This window comes from Sarcophilus harrisii, chromosome 3 (assembly GCF_902635505.1).
Source record: "Sarcophilus harrisii chromosome 3, mSarHar1.11, whole genome shotgun sequence".
Lineage (NCBI taxonomy): Eukaryota > Metazoa > Chordata > Mammalia > Dasyuromorphia > Dasyuridae > Sarcophilus > Sarcophilus harrisii.
Window position 1 is genome coordinate 445,300,568 of NC_045428.1, and position 27,774 is coordinate 445,328,341.

Sequence of the window (27,774 nt, forward strand, 5' to 3'; positions counted from 1 at the left end):
TTTGACTTTTATCTTTTTCTGAGTATTTGTTTTAATCTTCTTTGTTACCATAATTACTTTCTGTGATAAGAATTTTTTTTTCTGTTGTTTGCTCTTATTCTCAGACTATTACTTCACTTTTGGTTAAAGTAGAATTTTTCTTCCAGAGTAGAGGATGCACTGTCCCAAATTTCATAGATTTTGTGCAGAGATAATTCTAAGGACCTGTAACTTTTTAGGTCTTGCAAAATGGTATGATTTAAGGAGATTTATACACTCCTGTCCTGGCTTGTGCATTGGTTTGTGAGCATCCATAAGTACTCTTTTCTATCCTGGAATTGTGACCAGGGACCCTCCACTCCACTGTGGGCATAAGTTCTGATGTGCTATTATTCTTCCTTCTTGCCCTGGAACTGCTACCTAGGAGGATTACCCAGATCTAAGTACAGACAAAGCAATTGAGTTTTACCACCAGGGCCATCAGAGAGACCCCTGTAATCTTCTTCTTAACTCTTGTTTAAGTGCTTTACTGACCGAAGGCTGAGAGCTCTGGAAGCAGCCTCTTGGTCTGCTGGGACCTGGTGTGTGTTGGCACAACATGTTCTATAATAGTAGTCACTCTTACCCAGGGTAACAGATCTTTCCTGCCTATTATCTATATTGTCTTTACCTGGAAAAATATTTCTTTCGGTCCTTTTGTGGGTTCTGCTTCTCCAGAAACTATTTTATGGTGTTATTTAAGTGTTTAGAGGAGTTTTTTGGAGAGTTTAGGCAAATGGCTGCCATCATGTTCTCCACCATCATGGTTCCAACTACTGAGCTTCACTTTTAACAAGGATATTGCCATGGCATCAACAAGCTGGCACTGACCTTTAAATGTGGCATCCAGAATTAAACATAGTAAATAGTCCTAATGTTACTTGACCAGTTTAGAACGCAAAGGGATTATAACTTTGCTTGTGTCCTCTAGAAACTACGGTTCTTTTAAAAATTAAATCCCCACAGATTATAGAAGGAAGGAATAATGTATAGTGAAGCTGGAAAGATAAGTTTGAGCCAGGTTTTAAAGGACTTTAAAAACTGAACAGAGGCAAATCATGAAAGGCAGAAGTCTCAAAAAATTTACTTTTTTATATTGAAAAAAATAGTTTTTGCTTAAGAAATAAGAAGCATATATATATATATAGCAGGTTGAATGTGAAAGAAACAATTCTGTCAGTATCATAGCATGAGACCTAAAACGGGTTCTAAAATTAGAATCTATACGGAACAGGGTTTATATATATGTGAAAGTATTTTCACATTTTTCAATATAATATTCCTACAATTCACCACAATGCTATCTTCCAGAACGAGTCATATACTTGCTGGTCATTACATGTTTTTACAAAATCTTTTTACATAATTTCTTGCTAAAATCAATTCAAGTGTATATCTCTGCTTTATGTTTAAACTGATGGAATTTGCATAGTATAAGTAGCTTGTATATAGAAAGAAGAATATGTTCTTTGTTGGAATAATTTTGTAGAAAATATAAAACAATGTAGAATTGGTGTAAATTCCCTAGCAAAATCTTGTCCTTGATTTCACCAACATTCTAGTGTATCTGGAAGTAGAACTTCTGATTTAGAAATGATAGAGATTGTACAATGGATAAAAAAATGAAAATTCCTGGGTGTTTATGTTCACAGCTCCAATATCATTTCAGTAATTATGCAATTCAGTAATAATGTAATTCAGTACTCAGTCTAATTTTTCTGGGGTGATAGTTTACTGAGGTATATGAATTCAGCATATTCACTTTATAATGATTGATTTATAATGATTTTTTTTCTTTTTTTTTTCCTGTTTCTCTCTTCTGTGCAGGTTAAAAACATATAGTAAGATACCTGTTTGACAAAGGATTGTAGTTTCAGCTTAGGCACAATCCAGAGTATTAAGAAAGGAAACAAAATTTGTTTTTCAAAAACAGTGTGAAATAGAAATTATTTATTTTATATCTTTCTACTTTTTGCCCACAGGTTATTGTCTGCCATACTAAGGGTTTCAGAAGTTGAATCTCGAGCAATAAGAGCAAATCTAACACATCTACTTAGTCCACAAATGGGAAAAGATATTGTTTGGTTTCTGAAACGATGGGCAAAAACCTATCTTTTGGTGGATGAAAAACTGTATGATCAGGTCAGAACACAAAATTGTATAACCTTGTTCAGATGTTTGTTGGTGATAATTAGCTGTAGAAACTTTCTTTTTAGCTGTAGAAACTCCTTTGAAAATTTTTTCCCCCGTAAAATCATTTTAGGATACAAGGATTGGAACATGTTAAAGTTTAAATGAAGAAAAAACTAATTTTTCCAGTATCTAATAAATTAAGAAATTGTTTTCCTTATTTTGTTTATATACAATTTTGGCAAATTTATTTTAATCAGAAATTAAATATGTAACAAATTGTTTTATTTTAATGTTTTAATGCTTGTACTTTTGTTTTGGGTACATCCTCTTTTAGCATGTACCCACAACTATGTACACAACTTATGTGTGTGTAAAAGTAATAAATTTTAGGGAATATAATTTGGAAATGTGGGTCAGTAGGTGGCATGTGAAACATTCTTCTGACTTTTATTTGTCATTTGAATACCTCAAATTCAAATAAAACAAAATGAGATTTTCAATTTGGCGGCTTTTTTTTAACCTGGTGATTTTTTTATTATTATTATTTAACAAATGTTCTGACTTAGTTTTTATTTTGTTTTTTGTTTGTTTTGTTTTGTTTTGTTTTGTTTTTTGTTTTTGGCTTTCCTAAGATAAGTCTGCCATTCAATACAGCATTTGGAGCAGATACAGAAGGTTCTCAGTGGATTGTTGGCTACCTCTTAGAAAAAGTCATCAGTAACCTTGCAGTATGGAGTAGTGAGCAGGATCTTGCGAATGATACTGTACAATTACTGGTTACATTGGTGGAAAGAAGAGAAAGGTAAATATTGAACTGATATAGGCTGATTTACCCTTCCTCCCCCTTTTTTAATCCCTTTTGTTTCTACTTTTCTTCACTTCCCTGTATTAATTTTAATGTCTAAAATATGTCTCATTTTTTCATTAGTATGAAATATTCTTGGAAATCACATAATTGTCAAAATTTAGTGGTATATTTTCTGTCAGAGGAGTCAGCAATAAATAATGCAATAATAAATATATGTGATAACAAATAATAAATAGATGTGTAATTATAACCAGTATTAGGTTATAAAGCAAAGACATAACTAAAAAAACTTTAATTGCTTACAACAGTAAAAATTATTATGCTTTTATAGAATTTTAGAACTTTGAAAGACACCAAAATCATGTGAAAACTTTTTTATTCTGCTGGTGGTAAAACTGGTAACTAGAAATTTTAATCTTAATTCATCTAAGATCACACAGTGGTAGATCTATAATCCAGTTACTCTGACTAATAAGATGGTAGATAACTCTTATTATACTACTCAGCAACACTTAATCCAGTTCTTTAAAGTAAGAGCAAATATACTAGAGAAATTATAGAAGACCTTGTGTGTTATTAAAGTATATTCGGTTATACCCCTACTATAATATACTTTAAACAATCTTAACTAAGTGTGATAGTTATAGCGTAGCTTAGATTCAAACTCATTTCTTCTGACTCCAAATGTAATACTGTATATTTTACAGTATAATGGCCTTTAAGTGTTTTCCTTAGACCAGTGGTTCTCAAACTTTTGTTCTCAGTATCTTCACATTTAAAAAAAAAAAAAAACTATTGAGGATCTGTTCAGAGAGTTTTTGTTCACATGGGTTATATTTATAGCTATTTACTATATTAGAAATTAAAAAAAAATTTGAATTCGTAGACCCTCTGAAAGGGTTTCAGAGACCCCAACAATTCTTTCGACTACACTTTGAGGACCACTGCTAGACTTTTAACTTCTTGAGAACAGCTTGATTCCTTGAAATTTTGAAGAGCTTTTGAGGAAGGATTTTGATGAACTTAGTCTCACATACATAAGTAAATAAAAGCTGTTCAGGGAAATTTGAACAAAAAAGCATTTATAGAATTACATGTGACCAACAAAGGCAGAAACATTCTTTTAATTAAAAATTTATCATTGCAGTATCTTGTAGTCAATTAGTACTTAAAAGAATACCTGGATTCTGGTGCTCACTGTTACTAACTTGTATGACCATAAATAAGTCCCTTAAATTTTCCTGAACCTCAGGATCTCTATCGGTAGTGAAGACAAAAGACTAGAAGAAATGGTTTTCTCCTTCCATCTATAAAACTTTCTGACACTAATTCTAATAACTGTTTAGAGAATAGTTTCTTGAATCTATTCATCTTCTTTCTCCAAAAAAATATTAAAAACGAGTTCAAATTCTCATTCTGTAGAAAAATAAGTTACAAATTAGCAGCCAGAATTGTCTACATAGATGAGATAAAAATGCTTATGGATCAATTATATGAATTGTTTATAAATAAGTTTATAGCTTGCCATATATGGGAGTGGGGGGGGGGGGGGGGAAAATCTAAAACACGAGGTTATGAAAATTATCCATGCATTTGTTTTGAAAATAAAAAAACTTAAAAAGTTTATAGCTTATCTCTACTTTCTCTCTATTCACTTAAATTGATATAATGACTAAAAGGATGGGAAGTGAAGTATGCTACATAAAAGAATTAATTCTACCTTTTTAGGTTTATTTGTTTATCTAGCATTGCAGTTAATTACTATACCTAACTCAGAAATCATGCATTCTAGTTAGTGGCAATGGAAATTTCTCTATTATTCTTAAAGATGAAAGATTTTGATTCATTAGTAAGCATACTAATCTTAATTTAGTTGAAAATGGATAGAAAGGTTTTTTCCATTAATTATATTGCTTTTACAATTCAGAATGACTCATTTTTTTTTTTTTATAATAGGAACCTTCTATTTTTAAAGTTGAATGAAAAAATTTTTTAAATCTGAAATCATTACATTGACAGATTTTCTGATTCTTGCCTAGTTATTTTCTTTGTTTTACAATTTGTGAAAACAGGACCAATCTTTAAACCATCCTATAGTTGAAAGAAGCTAGACTTGAAATTGAGTATCTTAAGATCATATTCCAGATTCAACATTTATTAGTTCTAAAACCAAAGAAAAATGCCTAATCTTTCTGTACCTCCATTTCCTCATTTATAAAAGGAGTATAATAAAATGTGTAGCATTTATATAACTAGGTTGCAGGGAAAGCACTTATAAACCTGAAAATATTTAATAAATATGAGGTGACATTGTTCTTTTAAATTCAATTTTTTCTTGATGAATTTAATTCTACAAGTTGCCAAACTAGTTATGGTACCGGACCTGCCATTAGGACACTAATTTGGTCTAAAACAATTGCCGGCTGTGTGACCTCAAGCGCTTAATCTCTGTTTGGCTTAGTTTTCTCTTCTATAAAATGGAAATAGCATGGTTATTGTGAGGATTAATTGAGTCTATAACTGTAAAGCTTTTAGCACAGTGTCTGATACATAGTAAGTACTGTATAAGTGGTATCTGCTGCTGTTGCTATTTTTTTTTATTATTAAAAAGTTATCTTTATTTTAAAATACAGGTTAGATAAAAAAAGGTGTTGTATATATTTACAGATATTTGTAGATATAGGTATATGCTGTATGTAAAATGGGTTTTTTTCTTGCTATCAGAATGGTTTAAAGGGAAGATCACTAGAAAAATCTAGAAAGGAGGGGATATATAAATATGTAATATGATATAATCATTAACAAGAATATAGCTATTATAGTAATAGTTAATCTTTATGTTCATGTGTTAGAGAAGTCTAGAAACTGAAATTTTTAGTTAACCATTATTAAACACATTTATATCTGTGGTTATAAAGGTAATTGTGAGAAGAGAAAGGTGGGTGGGTGATGTTCAGATGAAGTCGTTTCTTGATGCAACTGCAACATTAGATCCCTTACATCTTTTTCCAGAGCAACAAACTAGATTTTTCTAATTGAACATGAAAAAAAAGGGGATATCATATGACCTGCCTCCTTCCCACTTCCCCCCAAAAAACCCTAATAAATGTTGATATTGCCTGTTTTTTTTAGTACTCTAGAAATGATACAGTGGAAAAGACTCATCGGATTTGATGTCAAAGATCTGGGTTAAAATCCCAGGTCTACGTCTACCTTTGTGATTTTCATCATGTGATTTAACTTTTCTGGATCTCAGTTTCTTTATTTGTCAAATTAGGCTTGGTCTGCATGAGCTTAGCTCCCTTCTGGCTTTAAATCTATAATCCTTTGATTGTGCATACAGAATGTTTTTAATAGAATTTGTAAATTGGTTATGTTTAATAATGTATAAACTGAAATTGCATTCTGATATTCCAGGCTTTGTGATATCTGGCTCATATTTGTAAAGCCCTTTGTAAATTATTTATGAAAATCTTTTCTTTGCATAATATTCCTTTAAGTGTAGAACTTTAGGTCTTTCTGTTAATAACCTTTGCCCTTAAGTTCAGTGGAAGTAACTGACTTTATATTGGATTTGTTTTCTCCCCTCATGTAGGGCAAACTTAGTAATTAAATGTGAAAATTGGTGGAATTTAGCAAAACAGTTTGCAAGAAGAAGCCCGCCTCTTCACCTCTTATCAAGTTCTGTGCAGAGAACACTTATGAAGGCTTTAGTTTTAGGAGGTTTTGCTCATATGGACACGGATACAAAACAGCAGTACTGGACGGAGGTAATATTTTTATTTATCTCATTTGTAGCTTCTAATGAAACAAAACCATAACTACGTCTATATTATACCAGAACAGGTTATTTAAAAAAAAAATAATAATAATTTTAGTTGCTTAATTTTTATGATATCAACGTATTAGTGGTTTCTTCCCTGAGTTTATTTATGGTCTTTGTGATGGTATTGAAGATTACTAAGCTTTAGCATTTGGACATGTTTATGACCAGTTATTACTGAACCTCATTTTCCCAAGAGCAGACTGTCATAAAGATGCAAGCACACTTATAAAGAAGAGAGTTTGTAGGCAAGGAAACATTTTCCAAAATATAGACAGAAAAGATACAGTACAGAAAAGGTTTGATTGGAATACTGACATGGTTATGACCTTGAAGAAACTTGAATTAGAAATAGGAAGTAAAGCATACACGCATGCATGCATGCACACACACACACACTATATATATATATATATATATATATCTGTCTGCATAACAAGAATCTTAGTACTCATTTCTAGAATCCATGTAAATTGATCACATAGTGATAGATTCTTAACCCTTCTATATACCACAGAAACATATTTATTAGCTAATATCATTCTGGGCTCAAAGGATAGAATTAAACTTATTATTGTTTTATTTAATTCCACTTAAAATTATTCCAGTAGTCATTACTTAGTTCATACTTAGTTTTAACCTATTGTAAAAGTATTCTCTGTACATGGGAAACATACTCCTTAGCAGGGCAGATACTAGCAGAACTTTTATTTCATAATGCTAAAATAATGGAAGGAGGAGAAGAATTTCTGTTAAACCCTGTGACAGTGTGGTCTCAGTATTAAGAGTGTCTTTCCCCCACCGTGCCACCTGTAAAATAGTGAGCGGGCAGAGAATGATATTTAACTTATGTTTCTGCTTTGTATTCTAGAGTTTGCCACCCTTCATGTTGAACAATTGATAATTTAGTTCAGAATCGTAACTTACTCTGTGTGACCGCACATGCTCATAAATCATAACAATACTTGTGCCTTATGAATACTTGGGCTTCTAGCTTGGTAAATATTCACTTTCTAAAATATCACTATTGATGACTTGTTTTTATAGGTTCTACAGCCACTTCAGCAAAGATTCTTGAATGTGATAAATCAAGAAAATTTTCAGCAAATGTGTCAAGAAGAAGAGGTCAAACAAGAGATAACTGCCACATTAGAGGCACTGTGTGGCATTGCTGAGGCTACTCAGATTGACAATGTAGCAATCCTCTTTAATTTCCTGATGGATTTCCTTACCAATTGCATTGGACTGATGGAGGTTTACAAAAATACCCCAGAAACTGTTAATCTCATAATAGAAGTTTTTGTTGAAGTTGCACATAAACAGATTTGCTATCTGGGAGAGGTAAACATTACCTAATTTTATCCTTTTTGGATACAAAATAATAATAGTTGTAATAAAATGTAAAGAGCACCATGATTATACTATCTTCTCTAATGAATAGCAGCTGGGAGTACTTTTTTTTATTTCCCCATACATTTGCAGAAACATAATAGACTGGTTAAATACATTTATCAAGGAAGTAATAAGCTTGCTTAATAAATAAAATTTCCACTTCCAAAATGATGTGTGTTAATTATCTCTTAATTTCTTTATAATGAAATAGGGTGCATAGTTTCATCAAAATGATGTATCCATGAAAGAACAGATTGATGGAATATTAATGTAATAGGATCTTACTGTAATACAGTATAATAATAGAACATGGAGATTTAAAATAAATGCTTTCCATATTTCTCATTTATAAATTATAGGGAAATATTCATTCACTAAATTCTTATCTGTTTGCTAAGTTAAACTGTCAAGATATTACTTTAGAAAGACAGTTTAATAGCTATAATTCGAGGATTTTTATTTGTATTTGTTAGCATATTAGTATATATCCTGTTAGTCTCCTGACATGTAATTTTCTCTTTGTTAGGTCTGACGAACCTGTTCAAAAGTAAACTTATACATTTAAGTATTATAGTAACAGATCCATTAATGAATAGGCAGTAGAGTTAGATTTTATTAAATTACTCCTTTTTCTTTCCTTTTCATAAGTAGATTTTATAAGCAGAACCTGAAAGGGAATAAATATAATAGTAGCATATCCATTTGTGCATTTTCCATTGGGGCCTTTGTACAAATCATTTAATAGCTAAATGGCTCATGTTATAAAATCACTTGTTGGTACAGAATGGCAAGAGTAAAGCACTTAAAAGGGAACTTGGTAGTATTGGAGCATTTAATCATTGAATATTAGAGTTAATCATCAAAACTAATCCCTCCTCATTTTGCCAATGAGAAACTTGGTTTCAAGAACCTTGTTTTGCCCTGGTTACACAACTACTTAGTTTTAAATCAGGACTATAAAGTTTGAGCCAATGATCCAAAAAGTTTTTTAATTAATATTTTAGACATTACAATCTTAATATTTACTTTTTATTCATTATTATTTCAAAATAATCAAAAGCCAATCTAATAGCTATTTATCTGATTGCAAATTTATCTAGATTACATTTAAAAAGATAGTTTTTATTGTTTTTCCAAGAGTATTCTGCTATATAATGTAATTTACTTTTCAAGTTTTTCTTTTTTACAGTCCAAAGCTATGAACTTGTATGAGGCCTGCCTTACTCTGTTGCAAGTGTATTCCAAGAATAATCTAGGTCGGCAGCGGATAGATGTTACAGCAGAAGAGGAACAATATCAAGATCTTCTTCTCATTATGGAACTTCTTACTAATCTTCTGTCAAAAGAATTCATAGATTTCAGTGATACAGGTATGAGTAGATCAGTAATTAAATATCCTCTTATTCTTACACAATTTCTCCAAATAATTACACTAAAAAGCAAGAAAAGAAGCTAGTATCTGATTCTTGTTCTCTCATACTATTTCAAAAACTTCCAGGTGATGAAGAGAGGATGTGTACAATGATTGAGAAAAGTATATAGATTTACTTTTTCACGTTTCACTTTTTGAATTATCAACCATTCCTATCCCTTTAGAATACTCTTCTTCTTTCTTGTCTGTTAGGTCTTTTTTGTCCTTGTAGGTATTAACTAAATCTCCACATTGGCACTCCATAATCTTCTTTTGGGAATGGTCCTACCTCACAGTAGACCCTCAGTGATAGCATTTATCCAATTGCATTCCTGTTGTTCAATGTGATTTGAATAGGGTTTCTGTGAGATCATTTCTGTACTTTTGTTAATTTTTTTTATATGGCAATTGTTGGGGGGTTTTTGTTTGTTTTTCTTTTTTTATGGGTAAAATAAACTTAATTTTCAGAGGCAGAATCATATTCTGGAAAAACAGTCAAAAATCCAGGAAGTCCAAACTTCAGTTCTAGCTCTGCAAACTAACTTGGTATGAGACTTTTTGCAAAGTCCCTTCACTTCTAAGATGAGGCTTCACTTTACTCATCTGTAAAATGAAGAGATTGGACTCAATGATCACTAATTGCATGATTGTTTTTTTTTTACTACAATTTCCCTGACTGTTCTCTGACCTCAAGGCATTTTGTCATCTTAGATCTCTTCATGGAATGACTAACATTTCTGGGATTCTCAATACATTTCAATACACTCATGTAGTAGTGATCCATAGATTCATTCTTGACTTTTTACCAGTATTATACTCATTGACACATTGCTCTTCATAATCAGTTCAGTCCAACAACCATTTATTAAAGTGTTTGTTGTATAGTTCAAGTATTCTGCTGGGGACAGTACAAGTCCAGTAAAACAGCCCTACCTTTTGAGAACCTTACATTCTTTCGTTAGGGATACATTTTGAACACAGATAATTATACAAGATAATGTGAGGAAAGAGAGAGCTCACTAACACCTAGTAGGGAGGTGGGGTTTCAGAGCAGACTTTGTGTATTCAGTGTCACCTGAGTTAAAACTTAAAGGAAGTTAACATTCTAAGAGAAAAAAATGTGAAGGGGGAAAAGTGCCTTTCAAGACTGGAAAGCAGCCTTGAAAAAAGAGGTAGAAAATGAAATTTCTATAAATCCCCAATGAATTCTTCCTCTCAGCTTAAATCACAGAATCTGGATTGGAAGCAACTTGAGGCCATCTAATCCAACGCTTACCAGGCCAAGAATTAGCTCTATAACAGCTCTAACAAATAATTATCCAGCCTTTGAAAGATCTCTAGTGAGGTGGAACCTACTACCTACCGCAGCCCATTTTTGGACAGCTGGAGTTGTTAGAAAGTACAGCCAATTTCATGTGTTTATTTATCTTCTAGGGAAAAAGGTAAACTAAGTGTAGTTGGCTAAGAAATAAATGTTTTAAGAAAATAATAATGATCATTTGTTTAGATAAGGACTTTTAAAAATAATCCTGGCATTTAACATGTAATGATATTATTTATGGAAAATATAATTATGAAAAGTTCCGCCCAAATCCAACCAAATCTGATGCTTCCCAAAAGTACATTATCACATATTTTTAGTTAATAATTGCTTAGTTTGTAGCCTCTTTCCATTAGAAAGTATTTAAAGAACCTTGGCATAAAGAGGGTATTCAATAAATAACTTTACTGTTTGAGTTATCTGAAATTAAAGTATCCTTCTTTAAAGAAAGGATTATAGAAACAAAGGAAACAATGTGGCAGTGATACAGAATTATGCTACTCTGAGGGGATTACTTAGAGGAGTTAATGTTAAGGAAACCTGTTTTCTTGGCAAATTTTTGCTGTATTGAGAACACTCTAGCACTATCAAAATAGAGAGCCACCTTCACTGCTCAGTGTTCTATTAGGGAACTTAATTGAATAAATAATATGATTAATTTGTGATAGAAGAACCAAAAAACCAAGATTACTTTCCACAAATATTTGAAGAGTTGTCACATAGAAGAGCCAATCTTTTTGTTCAAGTAATAGAATAAAAGACATCAAATAAGACAACCAATAGCATTCATTCAACTTCTACCATGCCAAGCACCTTAGTAGGTATTGAAGATACAAAGAAAGAATGAAATATACCAACTTCCTCCATAATACCTTCTCTGTTTATAGTATTTCCTACTGATCTTCCCTTTCTCAGAATTTCATTGTCTTTGCTTACTTTAGCAGCATTTGATCACTGAGTACTTCACTTTATTATTTGTGTATGTTTTACTTCCCAAATAGATTCCCAAATAAATTGTAAAGTAGAATAAAAATTATAAAGTTTCTTGAACTTCATGTGTTACCCCCTTGCATATCTGGCACAGTGCTGGGTAGTAACTACATAAACAATTTATTAATGAAGATATTAAGGAAATAACTAGGAAGTTATCTGTAGCTTAAACTTCATTTTCCAATTTTTCAAAATTTGAAGATGTCTTGATCTCTTCCTGTACTTGTTCTCCTATCAGTAAAGAAATGAAGGAATGAAAAAAGCATTTAATTACTCACCATATGCTAAACACTCTCAACTCTATTTTATTCAAGAAGTAATTATTTATAAAATTGATAACATTAAAGGTCAAATAAGACATTCTCTTCCCTTTCTGAATAAGGATTCCAAGTATTATGCTTAAGAATTTTGTGGAGAAAATACCTTAAATGAGGTTGAGATATCAAAGAACACTGACTATGGTTTTATTGTAGTTTAACTGAATAAATGGGTATGTTTCAGATTGCTTTCACAATGTTATTTTTTAATTTAGTTGTAATAAGATTTTTATATTGCCACATTTTGATAATTTAAACTTCAGTAGTATTCTAATAGTCATTTTAAATAAGCTTGAAGTTTTTTTCAGAAATAAAGAGAATAGCAGTTTTATTTTTTTCTTTGTTACCAGTCACTGAGGGGAGAGAAAAAAAGTGGAAGGTTATATCCAGAAATTACTATACCATACTAAAAAATGCTATTAATGTTCTGGGGAGAAATTAAAAAACATGAAATAGTTAGAGGAACAGTTTTTAATCTTGGTATCTGTAGATAAGAGAGTTCTATGGTTCTTTTGACTTGGATGGGAATAAAATTACACCTTTATTTTCACCAGCCTTTGATTTTCTTTTGTTGTTATTTATTTATTTTACTTGTGTCTGACTGTGTTCCCTTTTGGGATTTCCTTAGTAAAGATATTAGAGGAATTTGCCATTTTCTTCTCCAGCTCATTTACAGATGAGGAATTTCCATAAATAGATCAAATGGGCTTGTCTGAGGCCAGATTTGGACTCAGGAAGATAGTCTTCCTGACTTTAGACCAGACTAATTATTCACTGTACCACCTTCCTGTCCTCATGGTTTCCTTTACACTCCTATATGTTTAATTTTATATATTTTAAAGTATTATTTTTGGAAGGCAATAATTACATCAGAGATTGCCAAGAGAGTTCATGACTCACAAAAAGCTAAGACTCCATTACTTAAGAGAATAATTTCTAAGATATATCATGCTCACCATAAGGACAGCAAGAGCTCAACTGTGAATTGGAGTAATTAAAGAAAACTACTTAGAGGAAGAATAACTGTTAAGCCTTGCTAAGGGCTCCATTTCCCCCATATTCAAAATCAGAGTTCTGTGGTTTTCCACCCCTTTTAAATGAAAATAATAATAATAAATTGACTTAACAATTAAAAAAAAAAAGAGCTGTATTCTTCACATCTGTTGTTGTAGAAAATAGTTGGCACTGTGGGTAATTACTTAACTTTCCTGCCTCGATTCTCTCAATTGTAAAATGGAGATAACAATAGCACCTACATCCTAGAATTATTGTAAGGATAAAATGAGATTTGGAAATTTTTAAAGCACCACTGTAAATATTAACTATTATTATCAATGTTATTAAATGCTTTTAAATGTATTTTATTATCTGTAATTGCATCTGTGCACATTTGAAAAATAATATATAAATTTGTGACATTGAGTTCAAAGATATCTTTATGTAGAACTAATCATTTTGTCAATACTTACATAAAGATAAAAACGATAATTTTGGGTGTGTTAATGGGTTTTGAAGGCTGCTTGGAGTGACTACAGCTGTTAATCTCATACCTTGCAAAACCCTTGACATAAATTCATTGAGCTGCTTTTATATTGGAAGTCAAACCATTGTTTAGAAATATTTTTTTTTCCTTTATCAATGAACTTTATAAGAATAGCAATGCCTTCAAAGTGATCCATGCCATACTTGTCCTTTTATTATACCACCTTCCAGTTTCTCTCCAACAAATCAATAAATCTAAAAAGTTTTTATTAAGAGCTCACTATATGAAAAGTTCTGGGGATACAAGAAGAAAAGAAACACTGTTCTTAAGAAACTCATGTTCCGATGTGGAGGGAGATAACAGATTTCAATTATAAGTCTGAATAATAAAAGGATTAGTACTCATTAAGAAAAATTATTATAAAAACTCATTGTTTTGCATCTATCCCATTTATTTCCTCTCTAGTATTTCCTTGTATTTTTGCGTTGGAAACTTTTGAGGGAGCATAATCATCTGCCTTAGCAAGTATAAAATACTCTCTCCCACTAGCATAAAAACAGCATTTTTCTGATTTTTTTTTTTAAATCCACAGATTTTTTTTTCTGGCTTGGAGCATATTTTATTTTGAAGTTAATTTTAACCTAATTTTGTGGGTTTTTTAATTCAATTTTATTTGATTTTAATTTTCAGATTTTTCTACACTTCTCCTATCTCAGTGAGAGGGCAAAGAAAAACAAAGCCTATTATAAATATGTATAGCCATGCAAAACAAATTCCCACATTAAATTTCTCTTCTCCCCCCCCCCCCCCCCCCCAAAAAAAAAAAAAGAAAGAAAGAAGGGAAAGAAAATAGGTCTTGATCTGCACTCTGGTTTCATTATTTTTCTACCTGGAGTTGGATGTTCAATCATGACTCCTTTGGAATTGTGGTTGGTCGGTGTGTTGTTCAGTATTCTCAATTTTTTCTGTTTGTTGTCCTTACTATATTATTGTGATCATATAAATTGTTCTCCTGGTTCTGCTTATTTCACTCTGCATCAGTTTGTATTAATCTTGTCAGGTTTTCCAGAAATTATTCCTTTCATTATTTCTTAAAGTATAGTAGTATCCTATTGCATCCATATACCTTAGGTTGTAAAGCCATTCCCCAGTTGAAGGATAGCCTTCTCAGTTTTTAATTTCTGTTGTGTTTTTTTTTTTTCTGTCACAAAAAGAGCTGTTCTAAATATTTTTATACCTCTTGAATCCTTTTCCTTTTATCTCTTTGAGATATGGATAGTAAAAGGGATATACATGATATTTTAACATAATTTTGTTAACTTTTGATTTCTAATAATGCAATTCAATTCTAAAGGTTTGTTACTTTAATTTCAATAGATGAAGTATTTAGAGGACATGAGCCAGGACAAGCGGCAAACAGATCTGTGTCAGCAGCAGATGTTGTTTTATATGGCGTAAACCTAATTTTGCCTTTGATGTCCCAAGATCTTTTAAAGGTAATTGAATAAAAGCATATGGTTATCAAAAAATAATTATTTTTAAATTTTAGAGTTCTTAAAGTAATGAATTAAAATAGTATTACTAGACATACAAAGTCATTCTTGAAAATAAAGGGTTTGTTTGGGGGTTGTTCTTTTTTCCATTTTAGGAAAAACAAACCTATATTACCATTGACTACATCCTTGTTAACTTTCCACACCTTCAGGTTTATCTAACAACTCGCTCAGTCTTTTACTTAAAAATCTGTATGCTTTTTAATAACCCTAATCCACTAGTCAGGATTAGTCTGTTGTGTTTTAAGTTTTATGCTAAAGTGAGGATATGTCTTTATGGAAACTGAGATCTATAATTATCAAGTCCTTCTCTTATTGTTATTCCTTCTGTTAATTCCTTTCAAAATTAAGAGGACGAACTGCTATTATTTTTCTGATACTAATCAAGTTCTTGTTGAGTAATGACATATTGTATAAAAGATTTCAAAATTAGTTTTGAATAATAGGATGGTTACCTGTACAAATTGTTTCTTTACTATCCTTTGGGCAAAAGTCAAGCTAGTATTGTATGAGTGGCATATATTGTGATGTTTTTCTGTACCCAACTCCCTTAATTATTACTTGATTATTTGTTGTGGTTTTATTATATCTAATTGATGGGGGTAAAAATATCATCGTTCTTATTTAGTTATTATTCCTTTTAAATCCCAAACCTAGAACCTTGTAGGATGTTGTCTTTTTTCAGTCTTGGTGGGAATAAAAATTAATAACAAAGACAAATAATATTTGTAATAATTTGCTTCTTTGACAGTTTCCAACCCTATGTAATCAGTACTATAAATTAATTACATTTATCTGTGAGATCTTTCCTGAGAAAATTCCACAGCTTCCTGAGGACCTATTTAAGAGCCTAATGTACTCCCTAGAACTGGGAATGACATCGTATCCTTTAAATGAATGAGCATTTGTAGAACTTAACCGTTTGGACAGAGGATAACATATTTGGGATTTTTATTTTTCAGTTCACTTGTGCTTTCTTAATAATTATTGTCCTTTCTATACTAGCTTCATTTTGTTCTTTCTTTTGTTAGGCTGTTAGTAGTTTACCACACTCGTAACTTCTTACAGAATGATTCCATAGGTTTTTGGGCTTATGTCCCAAAATCATTCCTCAGTCTTAGTTTATGATCTGACACTCATCTTATGTCACTGGTGTGAATCCAAGATGTTTCATGTTTCATTGCCAATGGACTGTTGCTGATGATAAGAATAATACATCTTTTCATCTGTTGTAGGTGTTAGAAATGAACTGTTAACTGTGGCAATTCCTAAAAGTTAAGTAGTTTTTCTTCTTAAGTGCAAGAGAGCAAGAGTCCTACTCTTCTAAATCATTGTAGCAAGGAATTCTTTTGGTCTATTCCATTAGAATTCAAACTCTGACAAGTTGTACTGAACTGGAAAGTTTTTAATTACAAATTCAACCATATGTTATTTATCTCTTCTCTAAGGACCATCCTCACTAAGTTTGGGAGACTTTTTACCAGATTTTTGACTACAAGATGATAAATGTTTTTAGCTGCTGAAACTATCTTCATATAATATTATATATTGTGTCATTGTAATTTGTACCTAAGCTGATTAAGTTGCAGATAGATCTCTGGAGATTGCAGAGGTTAATGCTTGATTATCTATATTCATAACTAGCTGTCACCAGATACAGTAGTTAGAATTTTTCTGTTACTGTTAAAAAAAATTATTTACTGGCAAATTGCACACATTAATAAAATATAACAATGTTAAATTTATTTTATTCTTTAACCCTAATGATCAGAATGAGTTCTGAGGTTTGCCAGCTTTGTCTGGAGGCCTTGACTCCATTAGCTGAACAGTGTGCAAAAGCACAAGAAACAGATTCACCACTCTTTGTAGCAACAAGACACTTTCTTAAGGTAAGTAATCTAGATGGAATGTTGGCAAATCATATGATGGTTTTAGATTTTATATCTCTGTTCTTTAAGAATGGCATTATATAAAAAATCTTTTTCTGAAATTAGTATTTGTTACATTAAATTGTGAAGAATGAAAAATTGTTGCTAATTTGATTTTTTTAATAATTAAACTAAAGGCACATGGGATAGGCAGTAAGCCCTAGTGCATAGGGAGAACTAACCTTGCAGAAAAAGAGATTACACTGAATTCTTCCAACAGCTTTATTTTTAAAAAATAATAATAGCTTTTTATTTTTCAAAATACTCGCAAAGATAGTTTTCAACATTCACTTTCTTTTTATATAGCTTTTTATTTACAAGATATATGCATGGGTAATTTTTCACCATTAACAATTGCAAAACCTTTTGTTCCAACTTTTCCCCTCCTTCCCTCTACCCCTTCCCCCAGATGGCAGGTTGACCAATACATGTTAAATATGTTAAAGTATAAGTTAAATACAATATATGTATACATGTCCATACAGTTATTTTGCTATACAAAAAGAATCGGACTTTGAAATAGTGTACAATTAGCCTGTGAAGGAAATCAAAAATGCAGACAAACAAAAAAATAGAGGGATTGGGAATTCTATATGGTGGTTCATAGTCATCTCCCAGAGTTCTTTCACTGCGTGTAGCTGGTTCAATTCATAACTTTTCTATTGGAACTGATTTGGATCATCTCATTGTTGAAGAGGGCCACATCCATCAGAATTGATCATCATATAGTATTTCAACATTTACTCTTGCAAAATCTTGTGTTCCAAATTTTTCTTCCTCTCTCCCCCTCCTCCCCTAGATAGCAAATAGTTCAATATAGGTTAAATGTGTGCAGTTCTTCTAAATATATTTCCATATTTATCATGTTGTACAAGACAAATTAGATGAAATGGAGGGGGAAATGAGAAAGATAAAACCAATCAAGCAAACAACAACCAAAAAAAGGTGAAAATATTATGTTGTGATCCATATTCAGTCTGCATTGTCTATTCTCTAGATGTGGATGATTCTTTCCATCACAATACTATTGGAATTGCCTGAATCACCTCATCAAACAGTCTTATTTTGAAACTTGAAAATTATTATGATTAAAAACTATTGGGAAATTTATAATTGTATAAACAGCATTATACCTTATAATTTTAAACTGATAATATATTATTGATTCATAGGCATTAAACATTACTTACTTTAATGTAATTGACCTAGTAAATTGATAACAAAATTTTTTTCCTCACTTTAAAAAGCAATAGATATGGGAAGGATGAAGGTTTGTGAGTACCTTGATTTTTTCAGAGTAGATGAAATGACAGTATGCTCTTTAACAACTTTCATTTGTTGTATGATTTCAGCTGGTCTTTGATATGCTGGTATTGCAAAAGCACAACACAGAGATGACAACTGCAGCAGGCGAGGCATTCTATACATTAGTGTGTTTGCATCAGGTATTAAAGTTTATTTTGAAATGTTTTAGAAGTTAAATTATTTTGTAGATATTCTAGCTATTGTGAGTATCAACTGGGATTGACCTGACAAAATCAGCAAGTTTTTATTAATTGCCAACATCGGCCAAGCACTGTGCTAAGTTCTGAACAAAAAATTAAAAGCAAATCTACATTTTGGATTATACATAAAAGTGACATGGGAGAGACCTATTATAATTTGTCCAGAGAAATTGTTAGAGAGCCCTTTGGCTTCAGTAATAGTAAGCTATTTTTTCTATTTGCTCTTCACAGCATGGATATTTATACTGCTATTTATTTCAAGTAATTTAATTAGGGTTATATAAACAATAATTTTGCTTTATATAAGGTTACATATAAAAAGAATATTTGCCAGTAATTCAGTTATTATGAGTAGTCTGTTCAAAAACATTCTAATGCTTAGTTCTTTGGGTCTGATTTCAGTCAATCTATAATACTTCCCTCATCAGCTTAACTTATCCATAAAGACAAAATCATAATTATATATCTTGAAAGTAGTTAATCTAGTCATCTCATTTTATAGACTGAAAAAATAGCCCCCTCTGTAAGAAAAAGAGACTTGCTACAGGTTGAGGCTAATGATCAAACTCATGACTAGAACTCAATTTCTTAACTTTTATTCCACTATTCTTTTTACTATTTGTTGCTGCCCCTCTCCATCAACATAAAACTTACATAAATTTCATTTGCAGTTAATGACTAGTCAGTACAGCACCTTTTTAGAAAGCATCATGAATAATCCTTATGAGCTGAGTTTTAAAGAAAATTAAGTGTTCTATGAGACTAGAATAAAGTGAGAATGCATTCCAGAAATAGGGGCCAGTTCAAAGGTAGGGAGATAGGAAGGCGATAAAACTCATCTGTATAGAAAATAGCAATTAACATAGTTTGGCTAGACCAAAGAGCTGGTGTCCTTAGCTTTTTTTTTAGATTATGGACCCTTTTGATTGTCTAGGAAAACTTATGAATCCTTCCTTAAAATAATGTATTAAGGAACATAAAATTAAATACATAGGATTACAAGGAAAGCAATTTATATTGAAATACCATTATCAAAATATTAAAAAATGGAGTTAATGGACCCTTTTTAAAGAACTCCTACCATTATGTGAGGGAAGGGAAGTTATGTATAATGAAGCTAGATAGGTTAATGCTTTCATATGCTAAACAGAGGGATTTATATTTTATCCTTACAGTCAATAGTGAACTATTGGAATTTATTGAATAGAGGAGTGACTGAGTCCTATCTGTACTTAAGAAGCATCACTTCTGTAGCTATGTGGAAAATAGATTGGAGAGGGCAGAGATTTGAGGTAAAGAAGTCAATTATGAAGTCATTGCAATAGTCTAGACAGGAGATGAGGAATTGACACAGAGTTTCTAAAGTTCAGATGAATGAGAAAGAGGATGCATGTCAGGGATATTGTGGAGGTAGAAATGGCAACTGATTAGATATATAAGGTGAGGAGGAATGAAGAGACATGGATATTGCTGAACCAGGATAAAACCCTTGACAGATCAGAAATAGATGTCTATATAGCATCCTGTTAGATATATCTTATAGAAAGAGATACAGCACTAGGGTTTAGGAAAGAGCATGGGACTGGATAGATAGATGTATAATTCAGTCTGTCAGAGCTGTGAGGGTATAGTGAGAAAAGAGAGCCAGCTCCAGTATAGGGTCTCCAGGTACCTCTGTATTAGGAAGTGATGTAAATGAATGGCCAGCCTAGGAGTCAGAAAATAATGGTCAGGCAGATAGGAAAAAAAACCCAGGAAGTAATAATTGTCTAGGAGAGAGTGGTCAACAGAATCAGGTGTTATAGAGAAGTCGAGAAGAAAGCAAGTAGAGAAAATATATAAATATTTTTTACATATAGGTTAGCAATTATTTATCCAGAGACTTCTAACAGGAAAAAAATCTAGGAAATAAATAATACAAGTCTATTGGAAATGCCATTTAGTGTATTCGTTATATTTTGCCTTTCCTATACTGAAGGAGATTCTACAATGCATTTCAAAATCCCTAACCCCAGTTTTTTGTTTTTACTGAGCCTTCCTTCTATTCTCCATAATTTTGAGCTTTAATATTTAGTTAAAATATATTATTCTTGAAGACTTATCTTCCCCATTCTTCTTTCTAGAATCTACTTGCCTCCCATTTATATTCTTAATCTCCTCAGTGAATTCAGTAACTAGCTGAATTATAGTTCTCTCTGCCACTATCTTGCTATCATTCTCAGGGACTTTATTATTCACATTAGCAATTTGTCCAAATAATTTCTCAATTCCAGTGACTCCCATAATTACCTTTCTTTAGCTGTATCTTGACATGGTCACAATATATATCTTGAATTTATATTTTCTATTTTTTATTATTATAGCTTTTTATTTACAAGTTATGTGTATTGGTAATTTTACAGCATTGACAATTGCCAAACCTTTTGTTCCAATTTTTCCCCTTCTCTCCCTACCCCCTCCTCCAGATGCCAGGTTGACCAATACATGTTAAAATATAAATTAAATACAATATTAGTATCCATGTCCAAACAGTTATTTTGTTGTACAAAAAGAATCGGACTCTGAAATAGTGTACAATTAGCCTGTGAAGGAAATCAGAAATGCAAGCGGGCAAAAATATAGGGATTGGGAATTCAATGTAATGGTTTTTAGTCATCTCCCAGAGTTCTTTCTCTGGGCGTAGCTAGTTCAGTTCATTACTGCTCCATTAGAACTGATTTGGTTCATCTCATTGTTGAAGATGGCCACGTCCATCAGAATTGATCATCATATAGTATTGTTGTTGAAATATATAATGATCTCCTGGTCCTGCTCATTTTACTTAGCATTAGTTCATGTAAATTTCTCCAGGCCTTTCTGAAATCATCCTGTTGGTCATTTCTTACAGAACAATAATACTGAATTTTTATTTTCAAAGGGTTTTTCTTGCATAACTCCACAAAGTAGGATTTCAATCTTTTCAAAGGGAAGAAAACTCAGACTCAGAGAGGTTAGATGAATTGCCTGGCATTATATTGCCAAAAAATGAAAGAATCAGAACTCATTCTGAGATCATTCTTCTCTCATAACCAAGACCCTGGAATTATTTTTGTTGACGATTCTGCATTCCTCCAAAACCTGTCGGTTATTTTACCTATGCCTTAGCTTTAGTATTCCAATTTCCTCCTCCCTTTTCCAGAACAACATTACTACATGCCTTAATCCTGAAGTAACCTCTTAACAAGCCTCACTGCTGCTCCTTTTCTTCCCTCTCCAAACAGGCATGGTTAGGCATAAAGCTGGTCATATCACTTCTCTGCTCAGAACCCTTCCATGATTCTGTTCCCTTCCGAAAAAGCTCAGACTCCCCTTAGTAGTCTAATAATTAGAACTTTCCACACTCTGACTTTCCTTTACTTCTACACTTGTATCTCCTTTCTGCTTCACAATGGAGAAGTCTCTGGTGTTGTAATTGGGAAGATATGAGTTTCAATTCTGCCTCAGACAATTAATAGTTGTATAAGCCTGGACAAAGTTCGCCTCTTTCAGCTTCAGTTTCTTCATCTTTAAAATTTTATAGCATGCTTTTCACATTATTACCTCAAAACGAGTTAGACTAGACAAATGAAATTATCTCTGTTTTGTATATAGGAAACTGAAAAGATATTTTCGTTTTGATATTAATAAACTAAACAAACCGCTATAATTCAGTAGTTTTCTAAGAACAAAGTACATTTGATAAATATAAGTTGTTAGCAATGATGACCTACAGAATATAGTATTTAAAGTCTTTAAAAAGCACATTTTCTTGTTTTAGCTATCATATATGTATTTTAATTTATTGTTTCTTCATTAGGCTGAATACTCAGAATTGGTTGAAACCTTACTGTCAAGTCAGCAAGACCCAGTCATTTACCAGAGATTAGCAGATGCCTTCAATAAGCTTACTGCAAGCAGCACTCCTCCCACGCTGGACCGTAAACAGAAGATGGCCTTCCTAAAGAGTTTAGAAGAATTTATGGCAAATGTTGGTGGTCTCCTTTGTGTAAAATAAACAACAAAACTATATGCTTAATTTAGACCCTTTCTGCAAAATGCACTGAAATGCTGAAAGTTGACTTAAGTCGTTTTTCCTGTTGCTGGGTTCTTTGGCCATTTTGTATTTTGAAGAGCCTGAAAGTTTGTTATGTAAATCAGTGACACAGGAGAGGTCAACTTTGAATCAGCTTCTGCTACTATGTGTTAGCTACAATCTGTCATATGTGTTTTAGAAAATGAATGGCAATTTGAAATTTTCAAAATGAAATTCCATATATGTGCAAACAGATATGGCACCATGAAATATATATTCAGTGCCTTTTTCCCCGTTTGTCTAAACATAGATGGCCAGATAAAGGTTAGAATTTTTGTTACTGAAAACATTTTAGATGGCGTATTCTGTAGACATTCAAAACTCTACCTGGTTTTGTTATTATAAGCTTTATTTTTTCCTCTCTGAAGATTGAGTTCATGATCCAGCGGGGGGAAAAACATCACCAAATGTTGGGCTTATTTTTTAACTTCTGTGTTTTATTTGTTTTGTTTTCCTGCATCAACCCAGTGTTACAGATGTATGTAATACGGGTTTTTATTTTTTCTGGTGCCTGAGATTCAGGAGGAAAAAAAGTTGTATGTTTTGTTCCCTAAAAAGAACTTTAGGAACTGTAGCCATTTCATTGCCTTAATTTTAAAAAAAGGAATACAGAAAGAGCAGGCATTTTGGTAAAAATGCAAGTTTTGATGCTTCAACAATTGGTTTAGGTTGTTAGCTGCTGTCTCCCTATTTCTCCTTTTTGATAGTATGTGTTTCTGTAAACATGAGTCAATGAAAGGTTCATGTGTAGTCTATTTAAAGTTTGTTTTAATCCAACTACATTGCACACAGCTGTAACAATCTACACTGAATAGTTTGCTTAAGCAATAACAAGTCAAAAAGAGTATAAATTATTGATTTATACAAACTATAATTTAAGTTGGGGCATTAGGGGCAATAATTATGCTAGACTGGGATGTTGTACTCTTTTCATCAGGAGCCACATAAATTTAATTTCAAAAGTAAAAACTACACTGTTAGATGCTCTACTATTTCCCACTTATGTTTCACAATCAGGGACTTCCTTTCCAGTACTGCCATGTTCTCTTTAGTTCTGTGTGCCAGCTTAAATATTGAAAATGACCATGTTTTAACAAGCCACAAGCATACTGATCAGTCTGATCTACAACAAGAATGTAGCAAACTGAGAGTAGACTGTATAGTCCTGTACTATGAGCACAATTGCAGTTTTTGATAGGGAGGGAGGGATTTGTCCTTCCACTGTGTTCAACATTTGTGTGCTGTGGAATAATTTCTGTATAGTATATCCACTTTTTATTCAGTTGTGTGTAGTATCACATTTGTAACGCTGTGCCATCTTTATCAGTTCATCTCAACGCAATTACAGTCAACTAATCTCTAGCATCTAAATTCTCTCCAACCCATGCATGTGATATTATGTATGAATTCAAGGGCAAAGTGCCATCACTCTTTTGAGATACCTTTTTCTTAAATTAATACATTATTAAATAAAAGCTGGGCTGGAGTAAACCTTATCTTAAAGGCTGTTAACATAAATCTTTTTTAGGAAAAAAAAAATTCAATTGATATGGCCTCTTTCCATATCTTAAAATATTTTCAATAAGACTTATTAAAATGTGAAGCTATTTTTAGATTTCCTAAAATTCCATTTTCATCCTTCAAGATGTTAGATTGTTGCTATGTTAATCAGTATCCATCTTATTTTGCATTGGTTTTCCATTTTTCTTTTAACTAATGACCTCAGTTTTCCAACCCTTCTTGGGCTTGATCATTAGAGATGTACATCCATCTCCTTGCAAAAGGTATGGCAATGTAAGTTGTTGCTTTAATATTAAGTTGGCTGGCAGGAGCTGGAATGAAAATCAAGTTGGAAAAATAATTAACATTAATTTGGTTGAGTGAAAAACATTTTAATAAATAAATGACATTTATATTTAGTAAACTGCCTACCAGATTGTATCTTTACCAAATATGCCAAGGATATTAATCTTAGTGCAATTTTGTAGGCAGATTTTGAATAAAAGGATATTTGCTTTATATTGGACCAAATCAAACTTCAGAGAATTAAAATATAATAATGTCATTTTGGGAGAGGGCTAGCAAGTGGAGACACCAATTAATACACTAAAATAGTTAAACTTTATTTAAAGCTTTGTTTGGGGGGAATGTGTGGAGGGGGAATTGAATTATTGCCCAGTTGGTTTCAAGAACATTTTTATTCTGATAAGTTGACTTTTCTGGTTATAACTGACTACCTGTTAAAATTTCAAGGATTTAAAAAAAAAAAAAAAAAAACAACTTTTTACCCCTTTATACACATATGTTAAAGGAACATTGTCAAGTATTTTATCTCTAGACTGTGTGTGTGTGTGTGTGTGTGTGTGTGTGTAAATTTCTGCTCTTTATATATCTCGAGTTTTCCTTTCAACTTTGTTCATTCAATTATTCATTTTTTTTACTTTGTTTCCTGAGGCAAAATCAAGTTGTCTTTTGTTAGCTTTTGTATGATATAATAGCATAAAAAACTGGCGTCATCATAGTGCTAGCCAAAAAAAAGGTCAGTTTGTCACTGTGCTCCTTCTGCTGGTTGGATGGCTGCCTCTTTCAACTGTATTTACTTGACAAGTGTCCTAATGTCCTTTTAAGTACAATTATTTGATTTTTCCTGCCATCCCTAAATCTTTTTTGGATACATGGCATGTTAGCATCACTCTTATTGAGTTTCACCTGCTGTGAATTATGACTTTTTTTTTTAAGAAAAAAGATTTTTACAGTTTTTCTTAGAAGTTGTTTATAGAATTTAGTCTTTTTTAATTGTTGTATACCATGTATCTGATTTGTATAACATTTCTCTATTCAGATGAAATATTTATTACTCTTTAAAAAAAAATCCCTACATTTTCCCTTTTTTACAGTCAAAAATCTTGAGTGATTCCTTTCCCTGTCCAAAATTTATTATTCCCATCCACTGTATTTAGTTGACTTAGTCCATTAACCTAACTAAATATCAAGTTTTCATTTTTCTCATCCACATTGTCTTATCTCTGTTGCTATTTGTACGAACTCAAGCACCAAAAGAAAACCATTGTAATATTATAAGATATTATAAGATTTTAACATTAAGTGTCATTGTGGAGCAAAAAATCTGTCACTTGAATTTTTTTTTTTTTTAAGTTTCTTCAATTACAAAATTATTGATGGTCCTTTTGCAGCTCTCATCAGTAAAAGTAGTTGTGTCATAAAATCTTAGCTGTTTCTGTCACCATTAAGAGAATATGGGAGAATGAGATTTTTTTTTTAAATTTTTTATTCAGAAGTAACTTTAGTACTTCCTCTCATATCCTACTAAATCAGAGAATAAAGAATTTGGTCCTGAGGTGTTTTTTTGTTTTTGATTTATTTTATTTTATTTTTTTTTTTTGGCTTAAGTTACAAAATTGTGAAAATTACTTAGCTGCATAAGAATTTGATAATGTTTAAAATTATTTTTAAGTTAGAGATGTATGGATATTCTATGTGGCTCAAATCCTTTTCTAAAAGCACTGAGTTGAACCATTTTCTCAACAAAAAAAAATTAAGTGTATTGTGTTTGGAATTGTAAAATGGACCTACTCTTTGAAAGTTGATATGAATACCATGGTTAAAGCTAAAGTTAATCATATCCTGACTATTAAGAACTGTGAAAAGTGCCAGATTGATTGTAATGGTAACTGATGGGGCATATGTATAATGATAGAATATGTGTGGCCCAGGCACTAGTGTAAACTTGTCATTCACTCTGTCCTAATAATGTAAATCAAGCCTCTTGGGGAGAGGAAGGATGAGAGATAAATAAGAAAAGTTTTTGACCTCTAGGTATATTTGTGGACTCTTTTCTAAAGGATATATAGCAAAGTGACTCTGGTGATGGCTCTTTTATAGAGGTTACGGGAGTATGATAATGCACATTAATCTCCTAGGATTGACATCACAACTTATTTTGTTTTTGAACAGTTAACAGATGCTTAACCACAAAGTCTTTTGTGGTTTGTTAATCATTCATCCCAGACACTTACCTATCTCTTTGTCCCTCCCCTAACATCATTCCTCAATTCTGTCTGTAAAATGAGGCTTTAGTTTCTTTCCCTATCAGTCTTCATTCCTAGTATCCTTAGCTGTTAGGAGCTGCTATTTGTGTACTAATAGCTAATTTTCCTAGCATAAAATTAAATACCACATCTGCACTAGATACCTATCTAGAGTCTGACTCAAGTATGTTCTGAGTACAGACCTTATGGTATACTGTACTGCATAAGATTATGACAAATTACAAATTTTGGTATTGTGATTTGGTACAAAGAAGAGCTCCGTGCAGTGAATTTGTGGTTTTATGGTCACAAAGTGTTAGCACTGCTATCATACAGCACGTGTAAATTTTAAAAAATTTATAATTAAAATTTTAAACATATACAAAGACTTTTTCAGTTTTTTAAAATACTTAGGAATATATATATATATGTGTGTGTGTGTATACACACACATATATATATATATATACTATGTTTAAAAATTTACCTCTATTGAGAATATGATGAAGGTATAAAAGTTGCATTCAGTTTTTCAAAAGATGCTGCATTAAGGCTTTAGGAAGTAAATCAAGGCTGTGTAATTGAGCCAGTTACAAGCTGAATATCAAACTGATAAAATTCTGTTTGTATTTTTTTAATCCATAAATGGGGGTTTAAAATGTGTCTTTTTCACTAAATATTTTTATTACATTTTTGTTTTGACCATGTGTGATTTGTTTGTGTTCTTGAGTATTTTCCAGGTTTTTATAAGATTTGTTAAATCATATTGGCTATTTAACCAGCATAGGAAGAGTAAAAGTAAAAGAATTCATTTCACATTCACAAAATAATTTCATATTAGATATTAATTGATTTACATCGATAAGATGAAATACACGTTTATATGTTCCTTTGGGAGAACTTTTAGACCCAATGTAAAATAAAATTAAACC

The 27,774-nt window shown here is 31.8% G+C and overlaps 1 protein-coding gene across 6 annotated transcripts in view; it reads left to right on the forward strand.

Moving 5' to 3' along the window:
* The window catches only part of XPO4 (exportin 4), a 125,603-nt gene extending 99,264 nt beyond the window's left edge, over positions 1-26,339 (forward strand). For 5 of the 6 annotated variants that reach the window (XM_031960810.1, XM_031960809.1, XM_031960812.1 and 2 more), the window contains 10 exons: positions 2,001-2,160; positions 2,784-2,953; positions 6,555-6,729; positions 7,830-8,123; positions 9,364-9,544; positions 15,074-15,192; positions 16,001-16,131; positions 17,021-17,138; positions 18,530-18,622; positions 22,518-22,733. In XM_031960810.1, the coding sequence (XP_031816670.1) occupies positions 2,001-2,160; positions 2,784-2,953; positions 6,555-6,729; positions 7,830-8,123; positions 9,364-9,544; positions 15,074-15,192; positions 16,001-16,131; positions 17,021-17,138; positions 18,530-18,622; positions 22,518-22,715 (1,639 nt within the window). In that variant the 3' untranslated portion in view covers positions 22,716-22,733. Of the gene's footprint in view, positions 1-2,000; positions 2,161-2,783; positions 2,954-6,554; positions 6,730-7,829; positions 8,124-9,363; positions 9,545-15,073; positions 15,193-16,000; positions 16,132-17,020; positions 17,139-18,529; positions 18,623-22,517 lie in introns of all 6 variants that reach the window. The other variant, XM_031960807.1, reaches the window with a different exon arrangement.
* The last annotated feature ends 1,435 nt before the right edge of the window (positions 26,340-27,774 follow it).